The sequence below is a fragment of the Prionailurus bengalensis genome, chromosome D1, assembly GCF_016509475.1.
Source record: "Prionailurus bengalensis isolate Pbe53 chromosome D1, Fcat_Pben_1.1_paternal_pri, whole genome shotgun sequence".
NCBI lineage: Eukaryota > Metazoa > Chordata > Mammalia > Carnivora > Felidae > Prionailurus > Prionailurus bengalensis.
This window is the reverse complement of record NC_057346.1, coordinates 107,819,294-107,843,564: the sequence shown is the minus strand read 5'-3', so window position 1 is coordinate 107,843,564 and position 24,271 is coordinate 107,819,294. Positions and strand designations below refer to the sequence as shown.

Here is a 24,271-nt window from a genome sequence, read left to right as displayed (position 1 = left end):
CTGACACAGTTTACTTTATTCCACAAATAGTCACTGGCCCCTACTGTTCCAGACAAGGTGGACAAGGACTCCTTTATCACAGAACTGACATTCCAGAGGGGAGAAACGGACAATAAACAAGCACATAATGAGAAGCTATCAAAAGTGCTATGATGTGACAGGAAGCGACAAGGTAGCACTGCATCAGGAAGCCTGTGCCACCTTTGTGTCCAGCAGCCCCTGTTTAGCACTACCCGCAGGGTCAGTCTCCATCCCTAGATTGGGGGCCACCTGAGGGCAGAGCATGTGTCTGGTTCACTACTGTCTCCAAAGAACCTGGCCCACATCACTCAGAAAACGTTTAGGAACTGCAGGAGACTGAATAGTATTCAAGCGAAAGTGGGGTGAGGGGCCAGCCACAGAGCCAGGCCTTAACTCCAACAATCTCATTCCATCTTCACAACGATGGCATGAAGGATTTGCTATTCTTTCTTTTTTTTTTTTTTTTACAAATGAGGAAATAAGCCTAGAGAGCAGATCTGCTCAACGTAATGCAGCTACCAGGCTGCCTAGCCAGGATTCCAGGGCAGGTCTATCTGCTCCAAAACCCACATTTTTAACCCTCACTCAAGCTACCACAGAGGGAGTTTCCGGAAGTTCCAGTCTGGACGTCATCGTGGCCAGGAGCATCAAAGACTGTGGCAGAGGGTGGGGGTGGGGTAGGGTGAGATGGCAAGATGAGGTAGGGAAGCTGAAGGAACTCCATTTTATTTTATTTTTGTATTTTTTGCAAGGGACTCCATTTTAGAGTGGCTCTGTCGGGGGCTCCTGGCTGGCTCGGTCAGTGGAGCAAGAGACTCTTGATTTCATGGTTGTGAGTTCAAGCCCCACGTTGGGTGTAGAGTTTACTATATATATATATATATATATATATATATATATACACACACACACATAGAATATATATAAATAAAATATATATAATAGAATATGAATTTATATATATTATATAATATATGTATATTATATATAGATATATAAATGACTCTGTCTCGGCTGTTTTTCTGCTAGACCCCATTTCTGAATAAGCCAAAGAAGCAATGTTCCCACTTGAAGGGACAAGCAACTTAATCATCCTCTGAGTTTTGTCCTAGGTCCAAACACCTGATAACACTTAGGAGCCAGATCCCAAACATGTTCCAGGACATTAGCTTCAAACAAACCTTGGGTGACACTGGCATCAGTACTCTTATCTTCAATAATTTATGGAACAGCATCTATTGTTCATCTGACACTAGCCTTTCATCAGACCCTCCCCTGGATTCCCGAAGGAACACGCACCCTAGACCCCTTTCCAATATAAATCCCTAATCCCATCAACACCGAGACTCAGTCTCCTTTCCTTTCCAAGTTTCCCAGACACTCCGTCTGCTAGTCTCTACCTGTCACTTACACTATTCAGTAAACGGATCGCAGTGTTTCTGGCTTGTGTTTGATTTTTTTTGTTTTTTAAATGTTTATTTATTTTTGAGAGAAAGAGACAGAGTGTGAGTGAGGGACGAAAAGAGAGAGGGAGGGAGATACAGAATCTAAAGCAGGCTCTAGCCTCTGAGCTGTCAGCACAGAGCCCGACGCGGGATTCAAACCTGGGACCAGCGAGATCATGACCTAGGCCAAAGTCAGACACTTAAACCGCTGAGCCACCCGGGCACCTCTGGCTTATGTTTGATTTCTATCCTGTGTGAAGCCAAGGACCCTCTTGGCTGGTCATGTGGGACTACCCCCCTGTCCCCCCGCCCAGCTACCGGGCCCTTCTCCCTCACCCTGCCCTGGCCTTGGCAAACAGCCCAGGACAGTGGCTTCTAAACTTCCCCTCCCACTCCCATCCCAAGAGTCACAGCCTAGGGGCATTAGACACTAGTGGCTGTCTGCCACTGGGAGAAGGGGCAGGGACCTCCCTGCTACCCTACTGGCTTTGTCAGGCCTTTGTCCTATGAACAAAATAATAATGCCCAGATTAGAGCTCAGCCAGGCAAGAGGCCCAGAGAGATTTTAGGACCAGCGTTTCTGTGGTTCCCTGGGTTATTCCCTGGGGAACCACATGTTCATCTCCTTCACTTCATCTCCTTCCTCCACTGGCTGGAGGAAAAGGAGTGAAGGTTGGCAGAGCAGGTTCATCTGTGTTCTGTTCCAGGGCTTTCCTCATGACCCTGGTGAGATGGCTTCTCTCAGAGAGAGAGGAAGGAGGAAAGAGGCAGGCGGAGCTTAAGTACTACAACTGAGTCTACAAACCCCAGGGCAACGTTTGCACCAAGGTGGGTCTGCCTTTCGGATTAATGCCTCATTAATACCGACATCGTTGCTTTTGCCCCGGCCCCCCAGGGATCCTGCCCCCAAGCCAGGGACTGTCCTTCAACCAGAGCAGCAAACTCCTGTGGTGCATTTATCCAACAAAACACTGCATAGTAAACACACTACAGCCCACAGTGTGGATGGCTCCCACAAACAATGTCGAGTAGAAGAGGCCAGGCATAGAGGAGTACAGACAAAGGGCAACAGCAGGAAGGGCCAAGCCCCCTGGGAGCAGATGTCAGGTAGTGAGAATCCTGGGGACAGATTAGGAAGAGGTGTGCTGGGGCTCTTGGGGGAGGGGGGGGTGCTGGTTACAAAAATGTGTTTGCTCTGTGATCGTGCCATCATGAGTGGCTGTACATTCACAACTTATGTAAATTTCTGTAGGTCTGGTACACTTCAGTTAAAACAGTTCAAAACGGGTAAGAAAAAAGCAAGGAAGACACATGCATGATATGATCTTGGTTTTGTAAAACAAAGAAGTATCTAGAGAAATAGATATGCGTAGATAAAAGTCTGGAAAGACACACACATAGGCACTCAGATTGTTGGAAGTCTCTCTCTATGTGGGGGGTGAGGCCTAGAGGTCCCAACCTGGGTCCCAGCTCTGATCCTGCGGCCCGAGCTGTTCACCCCCTACTTCCCCTTCCCTCAATGGCGCAGAATAGATCCCAAGCCTCGGGGAGGGATAGAGGAGCTGGTCCCTACTACGGAGACGAGCTTCACAATCCAGGTCCCCAAGGGCCTGAGGGTCATATATGGCCTGGGAAGATACCAGGTGTCCCATCTCAGAGCTGGCCTCCCAGCCCCACTGGCCATACATGGGCTAGAGAAACCCTGGTTATCCCCCACCCCAGGCCTGGCACTCTATTAAAGGTGCCAGCCTAACGCTGCTCTGTCCAAATGTGCAGCTTGTGAGGCCTAGGGAAGGGGCTGAACCTTGGCACTGTAGTGCCAGGAGGTGTAAATCCCTCAGATTTACCCCCTCCCCCAACACACACACCTTCTGGAGGTTCACCACCTCCGCAAGCACCTAACACAGGGCTGGTAAGTACCTGAGCTAGAGGTCTCCATTCTCCCCACCTGGCCTAGACTCTCCTGCTGGGATGTTGACTGGGTGCTGGGCACTGAACCCAAGGGCTGGCAGAGGGGAAGGCTAGAGGGGGAAGGAGCCCACCCCAGGGTTCTCACTGAAGGCAGCTGTACTCTCTCTACAGGCCTGTATGTACTGTGTCCCTGGGGTGGGGGTAGCAGCAGAGGCCCTAGCAGTCTTGGGAAGGGTCCAGTGTCCAGAGGAGGAGGGTTCAAGAATCCAAAACTGACTCGCTGGGTTAAAGAATGGCTCTTTCCCTTGGGGCGCCTGGGCGGCTCAGTCGGTTGAGCATCCAACTTCGGCTCAGGTCATGATCTCACAGCCCGTGAGTTCGAGCCCCACGTCAGGCTCTGTGCTGACAGCTCGGAACCTGGAGCCTGCTTCGGATTCTGTGTCTTCCCTCTCTCTCTGCCCCTAACCCACTCGCATTCTGTCTCTCTCTCAAAAATAAATAAACATGAAAAAAAAAATTAAAAAAAAAAAAAGAATGGCTCTTTCCCCACCTTGGCCTCCCTGGTTTTGCTTCCCCATCTGCAAAATGGGGGCTTTCACACAAAGTCCAGTAGGAGAAAGAGGCAGGAGGGGCCGGCCTCACCAGAAGAAAAAGGCTGATTAGGAAACCTGAGCTGGCCCTGGTCCAGGCAGAGCAGTCACCAGGGCGCGTGTGGGCAGAGTCCCAGAGGGGCATCTGTTCTTCCTGGGGCACAGCTGTCAGCAGGCGCCAGACGTTCAAGAGCCCCCCCACCCCCACCCCTGCACAGCTTGGCAGGGGCGGGAGGGTGGGGAGGTAGAGCGACAAGGGGGTGCTGCTCTCCCCAGTGGAATGCAGCTGTCCTGCCCAGCACCCCAGGGGTCTGGCAGCTGGTTGGAAAGTTTCAGCCACCTCCCAGGAGCCAAGCAGTGGTTAACCCCTTCCGGCCCGCGGCCCACAGCCAGTGGCCATGCGCGAAGATTAGATCACCTCACTCATGCGCTGTGTGCTACAGCCGCTCAGGCTTGGTGAAGTCCAGGGACGCCGCTGTGGCAGGGTCCACCCACACCCCACAGCCGACAGCCCACCAAGACCCCCAACAGAACTGAGCACTCCGGTCTGCAAGCCCGGGTGCCACTGCTCCTGGGCCCATGATATAGATGGGTACACTGAGATGGGCCAAGGGGTGGGGCCGCCAGGCTGGACCACCCCCCAAGCACACGCAAGCCCTCCCCGTCCGCCTCCCCAGGGCATCATGGTTAGCGTGGACCAAAAGGGGCATCCCATGCTGCTCATGGAGGCCCCAGTCAACCCCAAGGCCGAGAGAGAAAAAATGACCCGGGTCATGTATGTGACCATCCAAGCCTGTGCTGCTGCTCTATGACCCTGGCTGCACCAGTCCTCCCAGCCTCACCCCTATCCTGCTGTGACCCTGCATCCAGACCCCTCTGCCTTCTGGACCCTCAACTCTATACCGAGTTCCTCTCTCAGACACCAGGCCCCTGACCTCTTCTCCATCCTGTAGCCCAGGACAAGTGAGTCCCCCGTTCTTTCTCATCGTTCTCGATACCCCATCTTTCAGCCAGGCCTGCACCGGACAAGCCCATCCCTGGGCCCCCACAGCCCTCCAGCCACTTTTCTTATCCCTTCTCACTCCCTGTATCCGACATTCAGGACACAGGCTGCCCTGGGAGCGAAGGCCACCTCCTCACCGCCCTCCCCCCGCCCCTGCCCAGTCCACTCCCCAGGCATCATCCTGGACTCCGGGTGTGGCGGCACTCACGATGTGCCGATCTATGAAGGCTATACTGTCCCTCACCATCCAGCGTGCGGACCTGGCCGGCTGGGACCTTGCTAGTTCATGAAGATCCTCACTGCATGAGTAGCACGGCTACTTTGTCACAACCGGTGGAAGGGGAGGAGGGGTGCAGGCGGCCACCCCCCAGCCCTACTCCTTGCAACAATGTCCTCCTGTACGAGGGCAGGACCACACAGCGGTGCAGGGCCTGGGATGCCAGACCTTCTTCCATTACAGGGCCCCGGAGCTAACAGCCCGTCATGCAGCACAGCTGGAGCCAGTCCCCCAGGGCCACCACAGCCACCTCCAGTTTTGCTGACTCACCTTGGCTCATGGCTGTGTCCCTGCCCCAACCTCTTCTCCAAGATAAACAGCCCCACTCCTTCAGAAGCTCCAGGCTCTTCTCAGCCCGGTTGCTCTCCTTCAGGGCCTCGTCCCTCTAACCTTGGATTGGTCTACACTAAGCACGGTGCGGTGTGGTCTGACCCCCGGCCCCAGCAGGGGCTTCCTCTGTTGGCCCACGGCAAACGTTCACCTTACTATAATTAAGATCCCACGGAAGGGACTCCCAAACCCAGGGTACAGGTTCACGGTCACCTTGTCCACTGACGCACGCGCAGCCTCCAGGAAACGTAAATCTGTGAGTGCACGTGTGTGCGGCGGGAGGGCTCGCAGAGGCCACTCTCCGTCCCTGGACAGGCGACAGGAGGCAGGGGGCCCGGGTCAGAGGGGGCTGAGCGGGCCGCAGGTTCAAGGAGACCGCCTCTCCTTGAACCCATCACCCTCTCCTCCTCATCCAGTCCAGTGGGAGATCACACAGGACATCAAGGAAAAGCTGAGGCAGGTATGAGACGGCTATGGCCACCTCCTCCTCCCTGCAGAAGAGCTAAAACCTGCCAAGTCGTCACTGCAGGCGACAAGCGCTTCTGCTGTCCCAACACCCTCTTGCAGGCCTCCTTTGTAGGTAAACCTCTGTCCCCGCAGGGTGGCCGGTCCTCCATCTTGGCCTTCTCAACTCCAGTCCCCATTTTTCCCAACAGCTCCCCTGCGTGGGACAGAGGTAGCCCTCAGGAGAGACTGCCCCTACACAGGTTGGCGACAGGCCAGGCCAGCTCTTGCTTCTCTAGGCCAAGCCCTGAGAGGGAAGACACGGCCTTGAAACCAACTCCTGCCCAGGCCTGACCGTGTACCTGGGCCCTGCAGCCTGGATGCAGAAAAGCACTGCCCTGGTCCCCAGCACCATGAAGACCAAGGCTGTTGAACTGACCACCTTCAAAGCCTGCCAGCAGAAATCACCTGGTGACCAAGCTGCTTGCACCGGCAAAACCTAGTCCTTTTCAAACGAGCTCAGGCTTCACCTGAAACGGGAGAGCTCTGCAGGCCTCTGCTCTTCTGCTCACCTGCAGCACTTCAGCAAGTGCCACTTGAGGGAAGAAGCTTCAGTTACAGCTGGAGGGAGGGGTGGGGACAGCTGTATGACGCAGCCGCTGGGGGACCAAACAGGGGCCCAGGCCACTCAGGAAGGTGGGAGAGGAGGTGGGCGCAGACCCCAGTCAGCGGTGACCAAGAAAGAGCCCCACACCCTTCCAACTCTGGCCATTTGCCCTGTGGTGAGGGGACAGTCATCCCAAGGAAGTCCTGCCTGAAATTAAAACAGCCTGCAAGGAACAAAGAGCTTAGGGGGCAGAATTTTGTCACAGGAGAAATCCGTGGTACAATTAGCCCAGTGAAACGCTCTCCTTTTCCCAAGGACTGTGACGCCTTTCTTTGTGCCTCCCTGATACAACCAGGGCACAAACCATCCCCCAGGGGTGCCCCGCCCACAGGGCTGAGGCCACAACACAGTGACAGTCACCGAACACTATGACCTGCCTGCCCTGCCTTCCCCAGGTCACTGCCCTGCCAGCGCACGGGCGACTCCATGTGGCCTGGGGCCCCTCCTGGCCTCCTGCCACCTTCCAGCACATAGGATTCCCAGCCAGGAGCACAAGGCTGGCCCCTCCAGTGTCCACGGAAGCGCTTCTGAACACCAGCCCCTGGCCCACCTCCTACTTCTCTTCCCAGCTCACCCTGGGCCAGGGACTGAGTCCCACCTGGGAGAGAAACTGAGTAGCTCCATCTGTCACACGCCTGTCAACTCTCCTGTCCTGTCAGGCCTGACATGAGTTACCCTTCCTTTGCGCCTTTGTCTTTTATCAGCGAAGGGAAGAGGGGTTTAGCATCTTTTTAAGAGACAAAGAATATTCTGAATAACCCGATAAAGTAAAAGAGAGAAAACACACGCTCGGGGTGCCTGAGCGGCTCAGTTCATGATCTCACTCTTATTTCGGCTCAGGTCACGATCTCACCGTTCCTGAGCTCGAACCTCGAGTAGGGCCCCGCGCTAACAGTGCAGAGCCTGCTTGGGATTCTCGCTCTCCCTCTCTCTGCCCCTCCCCCGCACATTCGCGCACGTGCTCTCTCGCATGCTCTAGAATGAAATAAACGTTAAAAAAAAAAATAAAAAATAAAAAAAGACAATCTATTCAACTCCCACTCACGGCACCGGGGCACTAGAATTTACATTTAGCCAAAGATGTCAGATGTCAGATGTCACAACGCGCCTGGCTCGGGACTCGGTCCCAGATACAAAGCAGGCATCCCTTGAAAGACCTCTTACCTCTAACCCGGGGCCAGTGGGAAGTGGCACGAACAGGCGGATTTGGTCTCAGTTCCCACCCCTGGCTATTGCCCCAGACACCGAGGTTTTCTCAGGCCGAGGTCTCCTTCACAGGAAGGGGTGTGCAGCCTCACGCTACATGCCTGCCAGGGTTTAGGCCAACAGTGGGACACTGTGAAGGTCAGGGGTGTCCCCCGAGACCACGCTGCCCATGGCACCCCAGCATTAGGACACCATCCCAGCAGCTGAACAAAGTGTCTTTTATTTGTGACATACAAATACAACCAATGCAAAAAGAGATCACTTTTCCCTTTGATTCCAGTGATAACAAGTTGCTAAAGAAAAAAATATATATCAAGAAGGAGTTTATCTTCAGTTTCCTCTAAAAAACAAAACCAGAAAGGGTTAAAAAGAACCATAGGCATGTCATATACACATTTTTGACATCAACAAAAAGAATCTGAAATAGGGTGGATACAACTAAAAAAAAAAAAAAAAAGTCTTAAAAAATATTTTAACATGCCCCAAACAAACACACAAAAAAGCCGGGAACAAAAGGCCTGCCCTGTTTCTCAAAACCAAGACCCGGGGAAGTGAGAACTGAATGGGCTCAACACCAACAACAGAGAGTGGCCTACTGGCCTCAAGCAGTGCCTCTCCCGCCCCAGCCCTGACCCCCACCCCCACCCCCAGCAGCCCTGCAGGAAGTGACCGGCAGAGGCAGGAGGACCAGGGTGCGGCACCAGGCACCCCATCTGCCAGTGGGCTCAGTGACAGGTGTCCGATGAATGGAAAGAGACGACATACACTGAACTCACCTCATGAAGAATTTACAGTGGGGTTCCTTTTGATCCCCTTGAATGGGAGGTATCAGAAATCCATGATCTAAGACAATAAATATCTATCCATTCTGTGTCGAGAGATAAGGATCAGAGGAAAAAAATTCCTAAACATGCTTCTGTCATTCCATGATTCTTGGAGGGAGCCCACCAATGCCCTCCCAGCAATTCAATTCCAATTTCTCCCCCCCCACCCCCGCCCATGTAAAATCCATCCCCCTCCCCAAGCCAGAAGGCGGGGGCAGAGGGGGGCTTGTTCCAGTGTAAAGCTGCAAGGCCCTCTCCAACGGAGTGCCACGTCGGCTGCTGGCGGGGTCAAGAGCAACACGGAGCACTCAGGAGGGCCGGGTGGGTGAAGGAGGCCGTGCGACAGGCCCCTGCACAAGCAGGAAAGTAGGGGAGAGGCAAGAACAGCTCCAGGGAGACCCGCCAGCATAGACCACCTGAGTCAGGGCAGAGGGTGGGGTAGGGGCAGACGCTGAGGTCAGAACAGACCTCCGAAGAGCAACTTCACAAAGGCTAGAACCTTTAAGACACTCCCTAAAGCAGAGCTCAAGGATGTCCAAGGGGAGGCGGCAGGGGCTTTTTCCTGGATAAGAATTTGGTCATTACCTTCCCTGGGAGGGGAACAAGGCCCGGAGATCAGGGCAAGTAGAAGCTCTGACCCACAGCCTTTCTATCCCGCGGGAGAGGAGGAAGGCCTTCTCCCCCTGCTCCAGCCCGCTGCCGAAGGCGGACACTGGACAGAGAGAGGAGCAGCGGTTTGGGCCACCGAGAGGCGTTCCTGCTGCAGCCGAAGCCGCGAGCCAGGGCAGTGGCGCCAGGGCCTCACTGAGGCAGCAAGGGGCAAGGCTGGGGAGCGCAGGCAGCGGGGCCTGCTGCTGGCTGGGGGCTCTCTGAAGCGGGAGGGGGGCCCCACCTTCAGAGAGCAATCAGCACCAAGATCTGAGAGGAGACAGTACTGAATACGCCAGGAACGAGGGATCCTTCTGGGGGAAGGGGAGGGGCTCCCTAACGTTATTCTCCCCTGTGAGAGTAAGAACAGGGCGAGGGGGTGAGCTGAGGGAGAACAAGTGGTGAAGGGCGATGGAGAGGCACCGGCAGGACCTCCGGCTTGTTTCTGTGAACGAAGAGCTCGAGTCACTAAGTCCAAAAGCCCAGAGACGCAACTGTCTTCTGGCCCCCCCACCCCGCCCCCATCCACACCTTGTCCCTGGTCCTCAGAGAGAGGGATGGGGCCTTCCTTCCGACGGGCCGGTCGCCTGGAATGCCTCCCCGGCCGCCGTGAGACCATAAAAGCACAGCTAGAAAGAGCCCCTTGCTTCCCAGCATCGTGGCACAAAGGCCTTCCCACGGTCTCCGCCAGAGCATTCATCTATGAAATGTGAGTCTCTCTGAAGCCTATCTCTACGTCCCGATCTCATACGGAATCCATTCTTCATTGAGGACCAGCCAGACCCTGACCCGGGGCTCCAGGACTTTTATAAAGGTGGGTATAAACACCTCATCTGTCCAAGTGTGTGTGTGGCAGGGGGGAGGGAGGGGGCTTGTCAGGAATCCATCTGCAGAGAAGGTGGGGAACCTCAGGCTCAAGGGCACAAGGGCCAAGCGAGAAGGCAGCCACCATGAGAAGATACGCTTCGTGCCCGGCCTCCGCCAGCTCCTCCCTCAGCACCCTCTCCTCTCTGCTCCTTCTGAGCACTCTGCTCTTCCAGGAGAGAGGAGGAGGGGCAGCTTGGACCACTCCTCCCCAGGGTTCCGTGCTCTCAGGCTGCAGCCTGGCACACGCAGGACTGAGGAGGCCACAGCTCTGAGGGCACTTGGCCGGCAGCGTGAGCCCAGGGAGAAGACAGGCCTTGGAGAGAGCATTCTAGCTTGGGAGCTCAGTGGCAGCAGCCACCACAGTGCCCGCCCGCGTGGGAGTGCTGGCTGTCCCCAAACTTGGTCCTCCGGCTCAGGATCTCATAGGAGCAGTCCTCTCCACAGCACCCAGACATGCTGGGGGAAGAGTCATCGATTTCAAATCTGCAAGGCAGGGAAGAAGAAAGGTTGGACTGCAGGCAGCGGACTGCCTTCCTCCCCGGCCTGAGAACTTTTCCACCAGCCGCACTTGTGACACCCCTAGGAGTGAGGGCGCAGCCAGAGGGCATTGCCACACATCTCACTGATCCCCAGGCCACTCCCATGGACCGCTGGACTGGGAGCTCAGGCTTCAGGACGAATGAGCGCGAGGGTGAGGGCCAGGACCCTGGGGCAGGCACCTCCTACTGCCCAGAGAGTCCCACACCGGGGCCCAGCTCCTTACTGCAGTGCTTCTCGGAAGAACTGGTAGGCGCCATGATTGTGTTTAAATACAGTTAACATAACTTTCTTCATCTGTGTGCTGAGAAGAAAGCAGAGAGAACACCTTCCAGAAAGAGAAACAGACGTGAAATCACGCCTCCTCTTTCATGCCTCTGCCTGCTGTCTCCCATTTGCTCGTGAGGAGCGCTGCTCCGCGCCCTGACTCTACCCCCGCGCTGGGCACCCACGGAGCTCAGTGCTCCCTCTGTTACGGGGCTGACGAGACCGCACGGCCGCCAGGCCCCCACCTGACCGGCTCCTTCTCCACTTCCTCTCTGCACCCCCACGACTGGGGCACAACAGGCTCTCCGAGGCAACGCTGCATCGAAACGCATGTACAAAATCTGGAGTCCCAGCAGGGCAGGGACTCTCACTGAGAGGGTTCTATCTACACGCCTTTCTTCCAAAACGTTCCTATGGGCCCTGTCCTCCACGGAGGCTCAAAGAACTGCGGACGGCTCAGAGGCAGATCCTTGCAACGGAGCGACACGCAGGGTGGCCCTTACCTATTGGCCATGAGCTGCAGGATCTGTATGAGGAACTTCCCCAGGCCTTTCCGCCGCACCTTGCTTTCCAACTGCACTTCATAGCTGGACGAAGAAAGCAGCGACGTGAGCATGGGGAGGCAGGGCCCGTCGGAGGAGCCTGGGGCCCTGGCAGCCTGCAGCCCCTGACGGGGACAGTGGATTCTGCCACCGGCTGGACGCCTGGAGCAGTGTCCGCATCTCCTCCCCACGCCCGCCCCAAGCTGGGGCTCCTACCAGTACAGGACTTCATCTCCGCATTCCACGTCAAACCGGAAGTGAGAAAAGGCAACAGGGACGGAACTGCTTTCCCAAGCAATGAGGTACCAGGCTCGGTCGTCTGTCATTTCCTCCCGTTTCTCTCGGTCCTTCCAGCCCCACTCGCTTTGCTCGTACCTGGGAAACGTGGGGGCAGTCAGGGCAGGAAACCCCAGAAAGGGGAGGAGCAAGACCCGTCGGGGTGTGCTTACATGGTCTGCATGTTGGTTTTGGTCAGGTCGAAGGCCCAGGCCACGGTGGCTGGTTCCAGTCCGGACACTCGCTTACACTCAATGGAGACGTTTAACCTGCAAAGTGGAAACGGAGGCGTGTGGAGCCGGCTACAGGCCCGAGCGCTACCTGCCGCCCTGAGAGCCTGCCAGTGAAGCGGGCCCGGTCTGCTAATCTACAGAGAAAAGCCAGGCCTGTGCCCTGCCTTCCGGACTGTGACTACAGAAGATGCCTGTGAAGGATGAAGCCTTGCGGGCCGAGATTAACGACTGTCATCGCCGGCCCACCACCCTGACCACAGTCCCATTTCCTGCCCCCACGTGAGGCCCTTATCAGACTCAGCACCTTGTAAACTTCTGCCCCTCTCTGCTACCTCTTTGCTTTCTCAAGCAAAGCTTGAAATCCAGCTCTTCTGTATTTTGTTATAAACACTAGAGTCTTGACTCCTTTAGTTCCTGCCCTTAGGCATTTAATCTCTGGGCTCCCTTGGGGCCTTGAAAGTGGCTGGGTCACCTCAGACCCTTTGAGAAGTCCATGGCCCATAACCCCCGTGAGGAGTACTGCCTGCCATTTCCTTTGAGGACACAGCAGATGCACTTGGCTGATCAAATGGGGTGGAATGGGGTCCAACTCCATGCTGTTTTCTTAAACTAACAAATATGCTGTAGATGTTAAGGTGTCTTAATCTACGTGCTTCTAAATAAAACTTTAATAAATTACAGTTAAACTCTTTGGCCAAAGTATGAAATCCCGGTCTCTAGGTAGTGCCGGATTATGACAAGACTGAAGTCAGTGATGCTGGGTCCTTGCAGAGTTCCCATATCAGCATCTTCCAGCGGCCTTTGACACGACCCCTCAGAGGATGTCCCCGTTGGAATCGACTGTCACCTCTGCTGCCTGGCACGCCATATGACCTGCACATGTGCTCAGCCTTATAAATTCAGAACTTTTTGGCCCTGAAGAGTCTTCCTTTCCTTGAGTACTGACCGTGTAGTAGTCAGAAATGCCCAAACACGGCACCGCATCTGTTTTAGCTGTAGATCTTCCTAAGGCCAGTCTGCAGATATGAATCCTCCATTAATCTGAATTCTTGAAGTACATTCAAGCAAGATCACAGCCACACAGATCACACAAAATTCTAGGCACCAAAGGAGCCCAGAGTCAGCTGGCAGTGCCTGCTTCAGAGCTGTTCCATATTTCTGAAAGTCAGCAGGAATGCTGAATGTGGAACACTAGAAGCTATCACAGTAAGGTATCCCTAAACTATGTCAAAGGACTTCCTGGACACTGAATGACAAGGCTACTGGAGGAACTGTAGCGCATCTGATCACAGACAGGAAGAACAAATGAATGTGACACTATCAAATTCAGACATAACTATGAAAAGCAGATACAGCGTCACCTACCAAGGCGTTTGCTTCCTAATTTTCCTACGTGCATTTGTCTTTCTTGTTGACTAAAATACTCATACCAGCTGCTACTTACAGAACTGGATAATTCTTTCGCCTCCTTAAAACAACCTTGCAAGGGGTGCCTGGGTGGTTTGGTCGGTTAAGCACCTGACTCTTGATTTCGGCTCAGGTCACGATCTCACGGTTCATCACTTCGAGCCCCCAGTCCGGCTCTGCGCTGACGGCGTGGAGCCTGTTTAGGATTCTCCGTCTCCCTCCCTCTCTGTCCCTCCCCTGCTCATGCGCTCATGCTCTCATTCTCTCTCTCACAACAAATAATAAATAAACTAAAACAAAAAACAAAAAAAAGAAAAACCTTGCAAGTTTGGCATTATCACTCCATTTAACAGATTAAAAAAAAAAAATGAGGCTTAAGTTGTGTGGCTTGTCTGAATATAGTTCTTAAGAGTTACAGTTTTGATTCAAACCCATAGCTATGATTCTCTAAAATCATAACCCCTGTTTTTCCCTAAGCCAACAGCATCTGTAAGACAGATTATGCTTCCTGTTTTATCAACCAAAAGGACAGAAAGGGGAAGGGGGCTTTAATCCAGATCCCACAGCAATAAATTGGATTAGCAACAATAACAGTAGTAATAACAGTTAACACTGATCTAGCTTTTGGTAAGCTCTAGGCACTGGCACTTTACATCTAATGCTGGTGACAAATCCATGAGGAAGGTACTATTATTAGACCCATTTCTGATTAGAAAATGGCATAGAGAGGTTAAGTCACTTGTTCAGGGTCACAGAGCCAGTAAGTGGCTTTAAAAAATTTTTTTTTTTTCCCCGCATCGGGCTCTGTATGGACAGGTCACAGCCTGGAGCCTGCTTCGGATTCTGTGTCTCCTCTCTCTCAGCCCTTCCTCTCCTTGCTCTCTCTCAAATAAAAATAAACATATATATACATATGTGTGTGTGTATATATATATATATATATATGCAATTAAAAAATTAAAAAAGTTTTTAAATTTTTATTTATTTTTGAGAGAGAGAGAGAGACAGACCAAGTGTGAGCAGGAAAGGGGCAGAGAGAGAGGGAGACACAGAATGTGAAGCAGGCTCCAGGCTCTGAGCTGTCAGCACAGAGCCCGACACAGGGCTCAAATTCATGAACCGTGAGATCATGACCTGAGCTGAAGTTGAACGCTTAACCCACTGAACCACCCAGGTGCGCCCTGAAAATTTTTTTTAACTTTTTGAGAGCATGCACCAGCAAGGGAGGGGCAGACAGACAGGGACAAAGAGAATGCCAAAGAAGCTCCCCGCTGTCAGTGCAGAGCCCAGTGAGGGGCTCAATATCATGAACCGTGAGATTGTGACCTGAGCCAAAATCAAGAGTCACGCTTAACCAACTGAGCCACCCAGGTGCCCCTAGTAAGTGGCTTTTAACAATTACACCATACACTCCAGGAAAGAGCTTTAGATTGAGAATGAAAAGCCGCCTCAGCTGCCAGAGAGAAACTCTGTAGCTCAGAAATCTTATCCAGCTTCTCTGAGCCTCGGTTTCCCCCTGCATAAAAGGAGGAAGTCAGCCTAGATTTTTCAAGTTTGTTTCAGCTCTATGATTCTTCAGCTCTATGATTCTTCACCCAGAGACAATGTCAGATCCTAAAGAAACCTCAGTCTAAGATTATGCAATCTTTGTTCATTAGGGACTCCTCTGTCACCCTGACTGGGGGATTCTATCCCCACAAGACATGAGCCATAGCTGCTTCTTTTTCATAACAAATGAGAAAATTCGGGTCTGAGGAAACATACTCTGGGAAGGTGAATCCCTTCAGACCCTCAAGGAGACAACAGCTGGAGAGTGAAACACTTACCCATTTCGATCATATTTCTTGAACACTGGGAAAGCCTCTAAAGGGTCTCCAAGCTGTGGAGGGAAAGAAAAGAGGTGTAGCACAAACGCAGGCGTGGCCCAGTCGCAGGCTCCGCCCCGAGGTGTGACGGAGTGCAGCCCCACCCTGGGAGGCTTAGCTCCGGCCCAGGAGCAGCCCTCATACAGACCCTGCACCTGCCTCAGCTCTGGAATCACAGGTAGGGAGGGTTCCAGTAAGAAGGCCGGAGACTGAAGTCAGCCTCACGTCACAAGCTAAGAAGAGACCCTACTCGCCTAACGCTAATACTGGCCTCTAGGTCACCTGAGCCAAAAGAGAGAGGCCCCCTGATCCAGCTACATACTTCGAAGAAGCCCCCAACCAGCCTCACCTGGTCAAAACCCAAACTGGAACAACCATGGCCCTGAACCACCTCCTTCTATACGTGGACTGGTTAGTGGGTGGGCTCACATGAGGGCAAAAATGGGGTACGAAACGGGGGCAGGAAGGATGAGCGCACTGCCTTCGGTTGTTTGAAAGGCAAGCCTGCTCCTGGGACCCCTGGGGTTAGGGTCAGGGTTAGCTCCACAGCTACTCCTTCCTGGCCTCCGGCCCCCGGTGCCGGCACAGCCCTTGGCACCTCACGGTCGGTCAACTAACGTTTGAAGGAACGAATGAGAAAACCGCATCACATTTTACCGGGGGGGGGGGGGGGGTTTCCTCACCGAAATGCAAAATCCTAACAAAAACGTCTCCGGACCCTTCTTCCACTGGTACGGAAGGAGACCCACAGAGAGAAGCAGCCACTCCCATTTGAGGCCACACGTGCCCGCACGCCCTGGCCTGGCCCATCTCGGGCCCTGCGGGCTGCGGCTTGGCTCATCTGGCTCATTTGCCTCCGCAGCAAGGAGGCCGCGGAGGCGTGGGCCGGAGAGTAACAAAATTCTGCCACAGGGTGGCGCCAAAAGAAGCCAAATTAAAAACCAAGCTGAAGTTCTAGGAGGAAGGGACTTGGGAAGGAGGGGAGTCACCCTGTTGGCGGCGTCCACTTTGGCACAGACGGCATCCATAGCTGCTCGTTCCTCCAACCGCTTCTGCTTCTTCTCCTTTGCTTTGCTTGACTTCCTCTGCAACAGGGAAAAGCAAAGTTGGCTGGAAGGGCTGTGGCCAACCAAAGCTTCACTCTGCCTCTGAGCAACCGAGGCCTGGCCTCGGCGGCAGGGGTTTCCGGTCCCGCCTGGCTGCACACTTGGCAGGGTGGGAAAGACCCAAGCGTTTTCTAGCCACGAGAGCTCGGGAGCATCACTAGACTTCTCGGCTTCCCTGTCTTTCTAGAAAGACTGCCGACCCTCGGGACTGACGGGTGGCTGTGAGGACCCCGTGAGAGCACAGGACAACGGCTGCGGCGGAGCCTGGGCCCCGGCAGGTGCCTAATAAATATGCGCTCGTCCTTTCCCTGCTAAGGAGGCAACCACTAATTTTAGACACATTCAGGGCAGGCTTCAGGGAGGCGTGTGAGGTAGCCGCTGAAAGCTGTTCCTAAGGAGAAGTTTATTCAAAGCCTTTTCAGTGTCTTCCAGCTCCAGAAGGCAAAGATTCGGTCTGGGGGAGCCCCTTTGGGACCAGGTCCCCTTTCTTAACCTGGGGCCAGGGCGCTCTGTTCCCCAGAAGCGCCGCGCACACTGCGCACCTAGTGTCGACAAGGGCAGAGCGAAGGGCTCACTTGAGGACAGAGGCCAGGCTGACACACGGTCAGCAAGGCCACGCCACAGGGCACCCAGGCAACAGGGGAGGAGCAAAGAGAGGGCGCCCTTGCACAGAGGCGCGAGTGGCAAACCACTCGTAACTGCGTGCAGAGCAAATCCTATTTTAAGGCTCACGCGGGGCTCTCTCAGGCCTCAACAGACTCTCTCACCCTCTTGTAAAAAGCTAATGACACAGGACAAAGAGCCCATCTGGAGTCTGACGGGCTTTATCCAAGGTCTCTTCGGAGTGGTATTCGGAAAAGACGCAGCCCTCCTCTGCCTTTCCTTTCCTCATCCGACCAATGAGGCTCAGAAGGCGTCCTTGGAGGTGTAAGCCGGTGAGGATGAGTCTGGCCTGTTCTCAGTGAACGAGGGCCCTCGCTCTCACTCCCCGGGAAGCCCAGAGCCGCGCAGGCATCCCAAGCTGCCCACCCTCCCGGCCCAACTCCTGAAGGCACCAGAAGGCACCCAAAGGCACGGGCAGGACGGCTCTGCTTTTGCACCAACGCACTGCCTCTTCGGACCCCACCTCTCAGTGCCCCGAGCTCCCCAGAGAGAGGTTTTACTACCTCCAGCTGCACCTTAGCCCTGACACCAACTGGCCCCAGCAAAGGGTGAGTTGAAAAAACCAGCTGCTGGACAAGTTTCAGGATAAATTCTACCCTCGGCTCTCTAAGGAATGACACTGCTTAACTCTCTCTTTTTTTTTTTTTTTTTTAGCATTTATTTATTTTTGAGAGGCAGAGACAGAGCACAAGCCGGGGAGGGGCAGAAAGAGAGGGAGACACAGAATCCAAAGCACGCTCCAGGCTCTGACCTGTCAGCACAGAGCCCGACACGGGGCTCAAACCCACGAACTGCGAGATCATGACCTGAGCCGAAGTCGGAGGCTAAACGGACTGAGCCATCAGGCTCCCCAACACTGCTTAACTCTTATTTCGAGGGACCAGAAGGCAAGAGCTCGGATACAAGGAACTCACAGAAACTGCTCTTCTAGGTGTAAACTCGCCCAACGTCAGCTATTTACTATCCCCACACTGAGTACTGGGCTGGAAGCAAGGCTAGACCCCATTTCCCACCTCCCTAAAGGAAGGAACAAACAGGGGCGCCGGGGTGGCTCAGTCACTTAAGTGTCTGACTCTTGACTTCGGCTCAGGTCATGATCTCTCAGCTTTGTGGGTTTGAGCCTCGCATCACTCGGCGCTGACAGCTCAGAGCCTGCTCGGGATTCTCTCTCTGTCCCTCTCTCTCTGCCCCTCCCCGACTTGCGCTGTCTCTCTCTCTCTCTCTCTCTCTCTCAAAACAAACTTTTTTTTTTAAGTTAAAAATAAAAAAATAAATAAAGGAACAAACAGAAGCAAGCAGACTGTCCTCATAATGCTAGGACTGACTGGGGACAGGACCAGCCCCTCTCTACTACACGCAGGTTTTAGAGCATCCACCTTCTCCTCTGGGAATTTGAATTTCAAAACAACATTGAGGGATACACTCAGCTCGCAAAGTACTTTCACAAATAACTGCTTCGCTCCTCAGGGCAAAAGCCATCCTGTCCATTCACACATGAGGAAACTGAGATTCAAAGGGATGGCGTGACTCATGTAGGGCTCCCCCAAGAGCAAATGGCAGAGGATTCAACCCCAGGGTTTGAGCCCCAGATCCAGGGTTTGTTCCAGCAGCCAGGCTGTCTCCCAACGGGAAGGCCAACATCAATGTCAAAAGACCGTCTCAGTCCTGCCAAGACAGAGGCGAGACCTCAGGTGCCCTTAAGGTAGCCACTCAGCAATTCATTTCTCATCCCTTCTGGCTTGGAAATGGCTGCCACGCTGCCACCGTGCCCACACGGTGCTGCCCCAGGCCCTACCCCTACACTGAGGTAGGGGTGAGGAACAGGCAAACCGGAGACAGCAGGTCTCCAAGAAAAGAACATGCGCTTTGGCATCGGCCAGGCCAGTGCTCCTCCCGCCGCCCTTGCATGCCCTATGAAAGCAAGCCCATCCCCAGAAAAGTGGGGACACGAATGCTGGCCTCACAGAAGAGCTGGAAGGACAGGTCAGAAGTCAGCACGCCGTTACAGCTGAGACGAGCTCCCCTCCTCCACTCTGCATGCTAGTTCTCCCTTAACACAATACAGAGCCGAGAGATCAAAGGTGCAGGTGACTCCTGGGACCCAGAAAGCACTGAAACGTGGGTTCCCGCCACAGCATCTCATTTCTAAGCACATGAAGTAAGTAATTCCTAAGCACAAGCAGCAGGAGGGCCAACCCCAGGCCTCCGGGAGATTTATGGGCTCATTCATGCAAGGGAACAGGCAAGCCAGGCAACCCTCAGAGTGAGGCTTGGGGCCGCCGTGGCCCGAGACGGCAGATAATGAAAGAGACCCTTAAGTGCTTCAGTCCCTGCACACGGGGTATGCGGCAGGCTGCTGCAGCCGGGACAGGCAGGGGCTCTCCCTCAAACCTAGCACACACTAGGAAAAGTGGTCTCCTACTGTTCCAATTAGCTTTGCCCTGCCTTGTGGAGGTAAGGCTATCCTGCAGGGACACCGGAAAATTCTCCTAATTAAAATGGGAAATCGGCACAGTGAACAGTAAAGCTCATTGTGGTTAAGTGTCTTTCCCAGGGGAGCTTTATATAATAAAAAGAGTGTGGGATTTTGAGCCGAGAGACTTGGATTTGATACTCAGCTCTTCCTCTGAGTAGCTGTGTGACTTTGGGCCAGTTACTTAGTTTCTCTGAATCTCGATTTCCTCATCAGTAAATGGGGCTAACAATGCCTATAGCTCACAGGACTGCTGCTAGGACAAAATGATACAATGTACCAGATGCCTGTTTACAAGGATCCGCTAGTGCCACACTCTGCTGAGGCTTTAAGATGATTTAGCGGGGCGGGTGGGTGGCTGAGTCCGTTAAGCATCCGACTTCAGCTCAGGTCATGATCTCACTCACCGCTTGTGGGTTTGAGCCCCACATTGAGCTCTCTGCTGTCGGCACAAAGCCTGCTTGAGATCCTCTGTCTTCCTCTCTCTCTGCCCTCCTCTGCTCGCACGCTCCCCCCCCCCCTCTCAAAAATAAACAGAACAGGGACACCTGTGTGGCTCAGTCGGTTAAGCGTCGGACTTCGGCTCAGGTCATGATCTCGCGGTTTGGGAGTTCGAGGCCCGTGTCGGGCTCTATGCTGACAGTTCAGAGCCTGGGACCTGCTTCAGATTCTGTGTCTCCACCTCTCTCTCTGTCCCTCCCATGCTCATGCTCTATCTCTCAATAATAAATAAATGTTAAAAAAATTTTTTTAAATAAATAAATAAGTAAACAGAACATTAGAAAAAAATAAAGATGATTTATTTTGGTCTTTAGAATAACTCACCAAGTTATGTGTGCCCATTTCTGTGATGAGAAAACTGAGGCACAGAGGGGTGAGATCATTTCCAGGGTCACAGAGACAGTGAAAAGACTTCTCAAAGAGGTCTCCCTACCACCCCCTCCCCCCACTCACACCAGACTGTGCACTCCATGAGGTAGAGGCAGAGGTAGAGGTCACATTGGTAAAATTAGTCAATGTATACCCAGTGCTCAGCAAACAGTAGGTACTAAGTCCATACCTGCTGAATGAATCATCCAAGATTCAAATCCAGGTCTGAACCCTAAAGTGGGAGCTTCTTCCACAACATCAACTACACTACATTTATACAGCACTTGTTATCAAGTGTTACATATTACATAAGTGTTTTCACACGAAGCTGTGAAACTCCTCCCCTTGATATATATATATATATATATATATATATACTTTTTTTTTTTTTGAGAGAGAGAGAGAGAAAGAGCGTGTGAGTGAATGAAGGGCAGAGAGAAAGAGAGAGATGATCCCACGAGGGGCAGAGAGAGAATTCCGAAGGGGGGCTCGAACTCACGAACCTTGAGACCATGACCTGAGCCAAAGTTAGATGCTTAACTGACTGAGCACCCCCCCCCAAGAGCCCCCCTCCCCTGCTATTCCTATCAAAGCAGTGTCTCCACAGGCAGTTCTAGGACTGCCAGGAGTCACACAGAGAAATTAAAAAAACAAAAAGCACACAGATGGGGGCAGGAGGCACATCTCGGAAAAGAGATTTAGCACCTCTTAGCTTCTCGGTGCCAATACCTTCACCCCTCAAAGTATCCAGTGTCTGGAAAAAAAACCTGTTTTTTTTGGCAAAGGGAGCCAGAGCTCTAAATTCTAATTCCTAAAAGACCACACATTTGTGGCATCAAGGGTGGAAAGACCTTTGAAGCAGAGAAGGGCGCTCGGTCTGACGCCACTCTCAGCCTGAGGTCAGGCTGTCAAACGCAGCAAGGCCCTCCAACAGAGGGTGATCGCTACAAACCCTGGCCTTCCTGACACTGACGTGGGGAGCCCACAGTCCCCACCCATGAGGAATGAGCATAATGAGAGGGTTCCAGCTCTGTTTCAGGGAGGAAGATTCAAGTTTCTCTTCTGCAGTGAGCTTTAGGCCAGAAGAGACTAGGTAGGGGCTGTTGTGAGAAACACATCTGTGAAGTAAGAGTCATAATGTGGGGAGGCCCTCCAGGAAGCAAGGGTCGCAGTATCTCTGAGTCCTGCTTTCAACTCAACCAATAAGGAAGCGTTGGCCAGAATGGCACGTTATGCCTTTCGTTTTGTGCTCAGTCTGTCGTGGCTGATGCTGGGTAGACAGGTACAGAGTGGATACCAGGGGCACAGATTTTACCTCATTTCTTTCTTTTTCTTTTAATTTATTTGTGAGAGAGAGAAAGCATGAGTGGGGGGGGGAGGGCTGGGGGCAGAGAGAGAGGGAAAGAGAATCCTAAGCAAGCTCTACAATGTCAGTGCGGAGCCCCACGCGGGGCTCGAACCCACAAACCGTGAGATCACGACGTGAGCCGAAGTCGGGCACTTAACTGACTGAGCCACCCAGGCGCCCCGATTTTACCTCATTTCGGCAAGAGCTGGGGTCTGGCGCCTTTCAGCAAAATCTAGGTTAAATATGCCTAAGGTTTCTAGGCTTGATTTTCTATATGGGAAGTACGCAGTACCCAAAATTCCTTGCTGAAACAAGATGAATGTGTTTTTTTGACATGGATTACATAAAGTGCTTCGACGGGGGTTAGACAACTATTTTTGTCTAACAAGTTGGTATGTTCGGTCAATAACTACTTAAACGAGAAAAATCTAGGTTAACAACAGGAGGGACAAACCCAATAGATTAAAAATAGCACAGATCTATTTCAGACAACTGAAGTAAAAGGTGAGAATACAAGCAAAAATAACAGCCACGAATTGAGAGGCACCCATGGGGCTATGGACATCCACTATCTCATTTAATCCTCTCATGGGGGGTGGGGGGGTGGTATCATCATCCTCATTACGTAGATGACAAAATTCCAATTCAGGAAGGCCGTGTCACTGGCACAGTATCGTGTTGCTGGCCACGTGTGGATGAGAGAACTGAGGGATATCTGGCTCAAAGGCCGGGCTTGCTACAGGTGGGGAAAATGGAGCCATCAGTGGCCCCGCCATCGGTCCCCTGCTCACCCGCACAGCCGGCCCGTGCAAAGCCACCTGTAGTACTTAGCCTACTAACGAGCCAAGAAATCATTAGAACCACTCCGTTGCCTCCAGGAGGCCTCGAGAACAGGCCTCTGTTGGAAGGGAAGAGGACGTTTTAGGAGCAGGAGGAAGCCGGTGGAGAGGTTTGGAAAGAGTGGGGGGGCACCGGCTTCCCCGAGAATCCGGGTAGCAGGAAGCGCAGCCAGTGGCGGAGGGCTGGGGAGGCCCGAGTCTGGGTCTGGCCCCTGCTCCCCGCCCGTGTGACCTTGGCTGGGTGCCTCTTCTCCGGGCCTCAGTTCCCTCCACGCCAGGGTCGGCCTGGGACGTGGGGAGCCGCGAAGCCGGTGACAGCCAGGTGATGGGTGACGCCTGGGGGCTGGGGGTACCCCAGGGACCGCGCAGAGGTCGGGGAGAGGCCAGGAAGATAACAGGTCAGCCGGGAAGGCGGGGCGGGCGCGACGCGAGGGGCGGGGGGCGGGGAGCGGGGGGGGGGGGACACCCAAGGGGGTGGAGCCCGGAGAAGGGGGCTCCCCAAGGGATCCCCGGGCTGCGCCGAATTGGGGGACACTTAGAATGGGGGAGCCGGGTCATGTGGGGGTTGGGGGGTCACGTGAGGCCGGAGGGTGTCGGGGTCACGTGAGGGGGGGTTCAAGGAACAATGGGGGCGCAGGGGGCGAGGGGAGCGGGGAGCGCTCCCGGCCCTCGCGTCTCTTCTCCCTGCCTCACTCACCCCCATGGCGGCAACGGCGGCGGCGGCCCTCAGCTCCTCCTTCCCACACTTGCCGGCAGGGAGGCGGCAACGGCAGCGACGGCGGCGGCGACGACACCAGAGCGGCGGCGGGCCCCGCACCGCGCATGCGCCTAGCGGGCTCCCCTGCGCGCCCTGGCGGGCACCGCGCCGGCGCAGAGAGGGGGAGGGCGCGAGCTGGGGAAGCGCGCAGGTGGAGAGCCTGGGAGGCGGGTGGAGGGTCTCGCTCCCGAAAGAGGCGGGAGGCGCGGAGCAGCGTCGCGCTAGGAATGACGTAAGCCCGGACCCGCCCCCCTCTTCTCCAGGCTGTGTCTGTAGCTATGGCAACGGCCGCGCCTGGCCCTGAGCAGAGCGCTGCCAGGCCGCAGGGTGGGTGGCAGCACTGCCCCAGCGCTCGGCCTCCCCGCGGCCGCTCCGGTCCGGCCCGGCCCGGCCCGGGGCACCTTCGCAGAGGAGCAAAGGCGTCATGACCTCGGAAACACCAGCTCCTCCCGCAACCTTCGGGCACAGGGAAACTCTTTGGAAACGTTCCCGCCTCTTAGATCTTGAACTCTTGAAGTTCCTTTTCTAACCGGAGTCCCGTTATTCATTCATCCGTCTAACTGTTCGTTCCTCATTCATTCGCTCTCTCAATAAGCATTCACCGCCACCTACGCGGTGCTGAACCCAGGGGACACAGAGACGAGCAGTCCAAAACGTCACTGTTTAGAGGGGAGACAGGCAAGCAACACTGTTTAATGGATGGTGCTGTGGAAATGAGACCTCAGGTGTCCTGAACGATAGGACTTTCAGTCTGTCCCAGCAGACCAGCGTGACCCCTTGCATCAGAATCACTTGGGAAGCTGAATGCACTGTATACACCCCTGGGTCCTACCGGGTGTCCTACCCCAGGACCCC

At 54.1% G+C, this 24,271-nt stretch overlaps 1 protein-coding gene across 1 annotated transcript; it reads right to left on the bottom strand.

Annotated features, from left to right (window-relative positions):
• Positions 1–8,093: 8,093 nt before the first annotated feature.
• NAA40 (N-alpha-acetyltransferase 40, NatD catalytic subunit) lies at positions 8,094–23,639 on the bottom strand. The gene is made up of 8 exons (XM_043581509.1): positions 23,357–23,639; positions 16,350–16,445; positions 15,322–15,374; positions 12,029–12,124; positions 11,796–11,954; positions 11,541–11,624; positions 10,997–11,074; positions 8,094–10,716 (listed from the first exon to the last, which is right to left on the bottom strand). Exons 1-8 carry the CDS (start codon positions 23,360–23,362, stop codon positions 10,575–10,577), a joined length of 714 nt encoding a protein of 237 aa, XP_043437444.1. The 5' UTR covers positions 23,363–23,639; the 3' UTR covers positions 8,094–10,574.
• Between the last annotated feature and the right edge of the window lie 632 nt (positions 23,640–24,271).

Coding starts and splice junctions, on each gene's coding strand:
- NAA40 (XM_043581509.1), bottom strand. Junction 12,125..15,321: donor AAGAAATATGATCGAAATGG/GTAAGTGTTTCA, acceptor TCCACTTTGCAG/GTTAAACGTCTCCATTGAGT. Junction 11,075..11,540: donor CTGCAGCTCATGGCCAATAG/GTAAGGGCCACC, acceptor CTTTCTTCTCAG/CACACAGATGAAGAAAGTTA.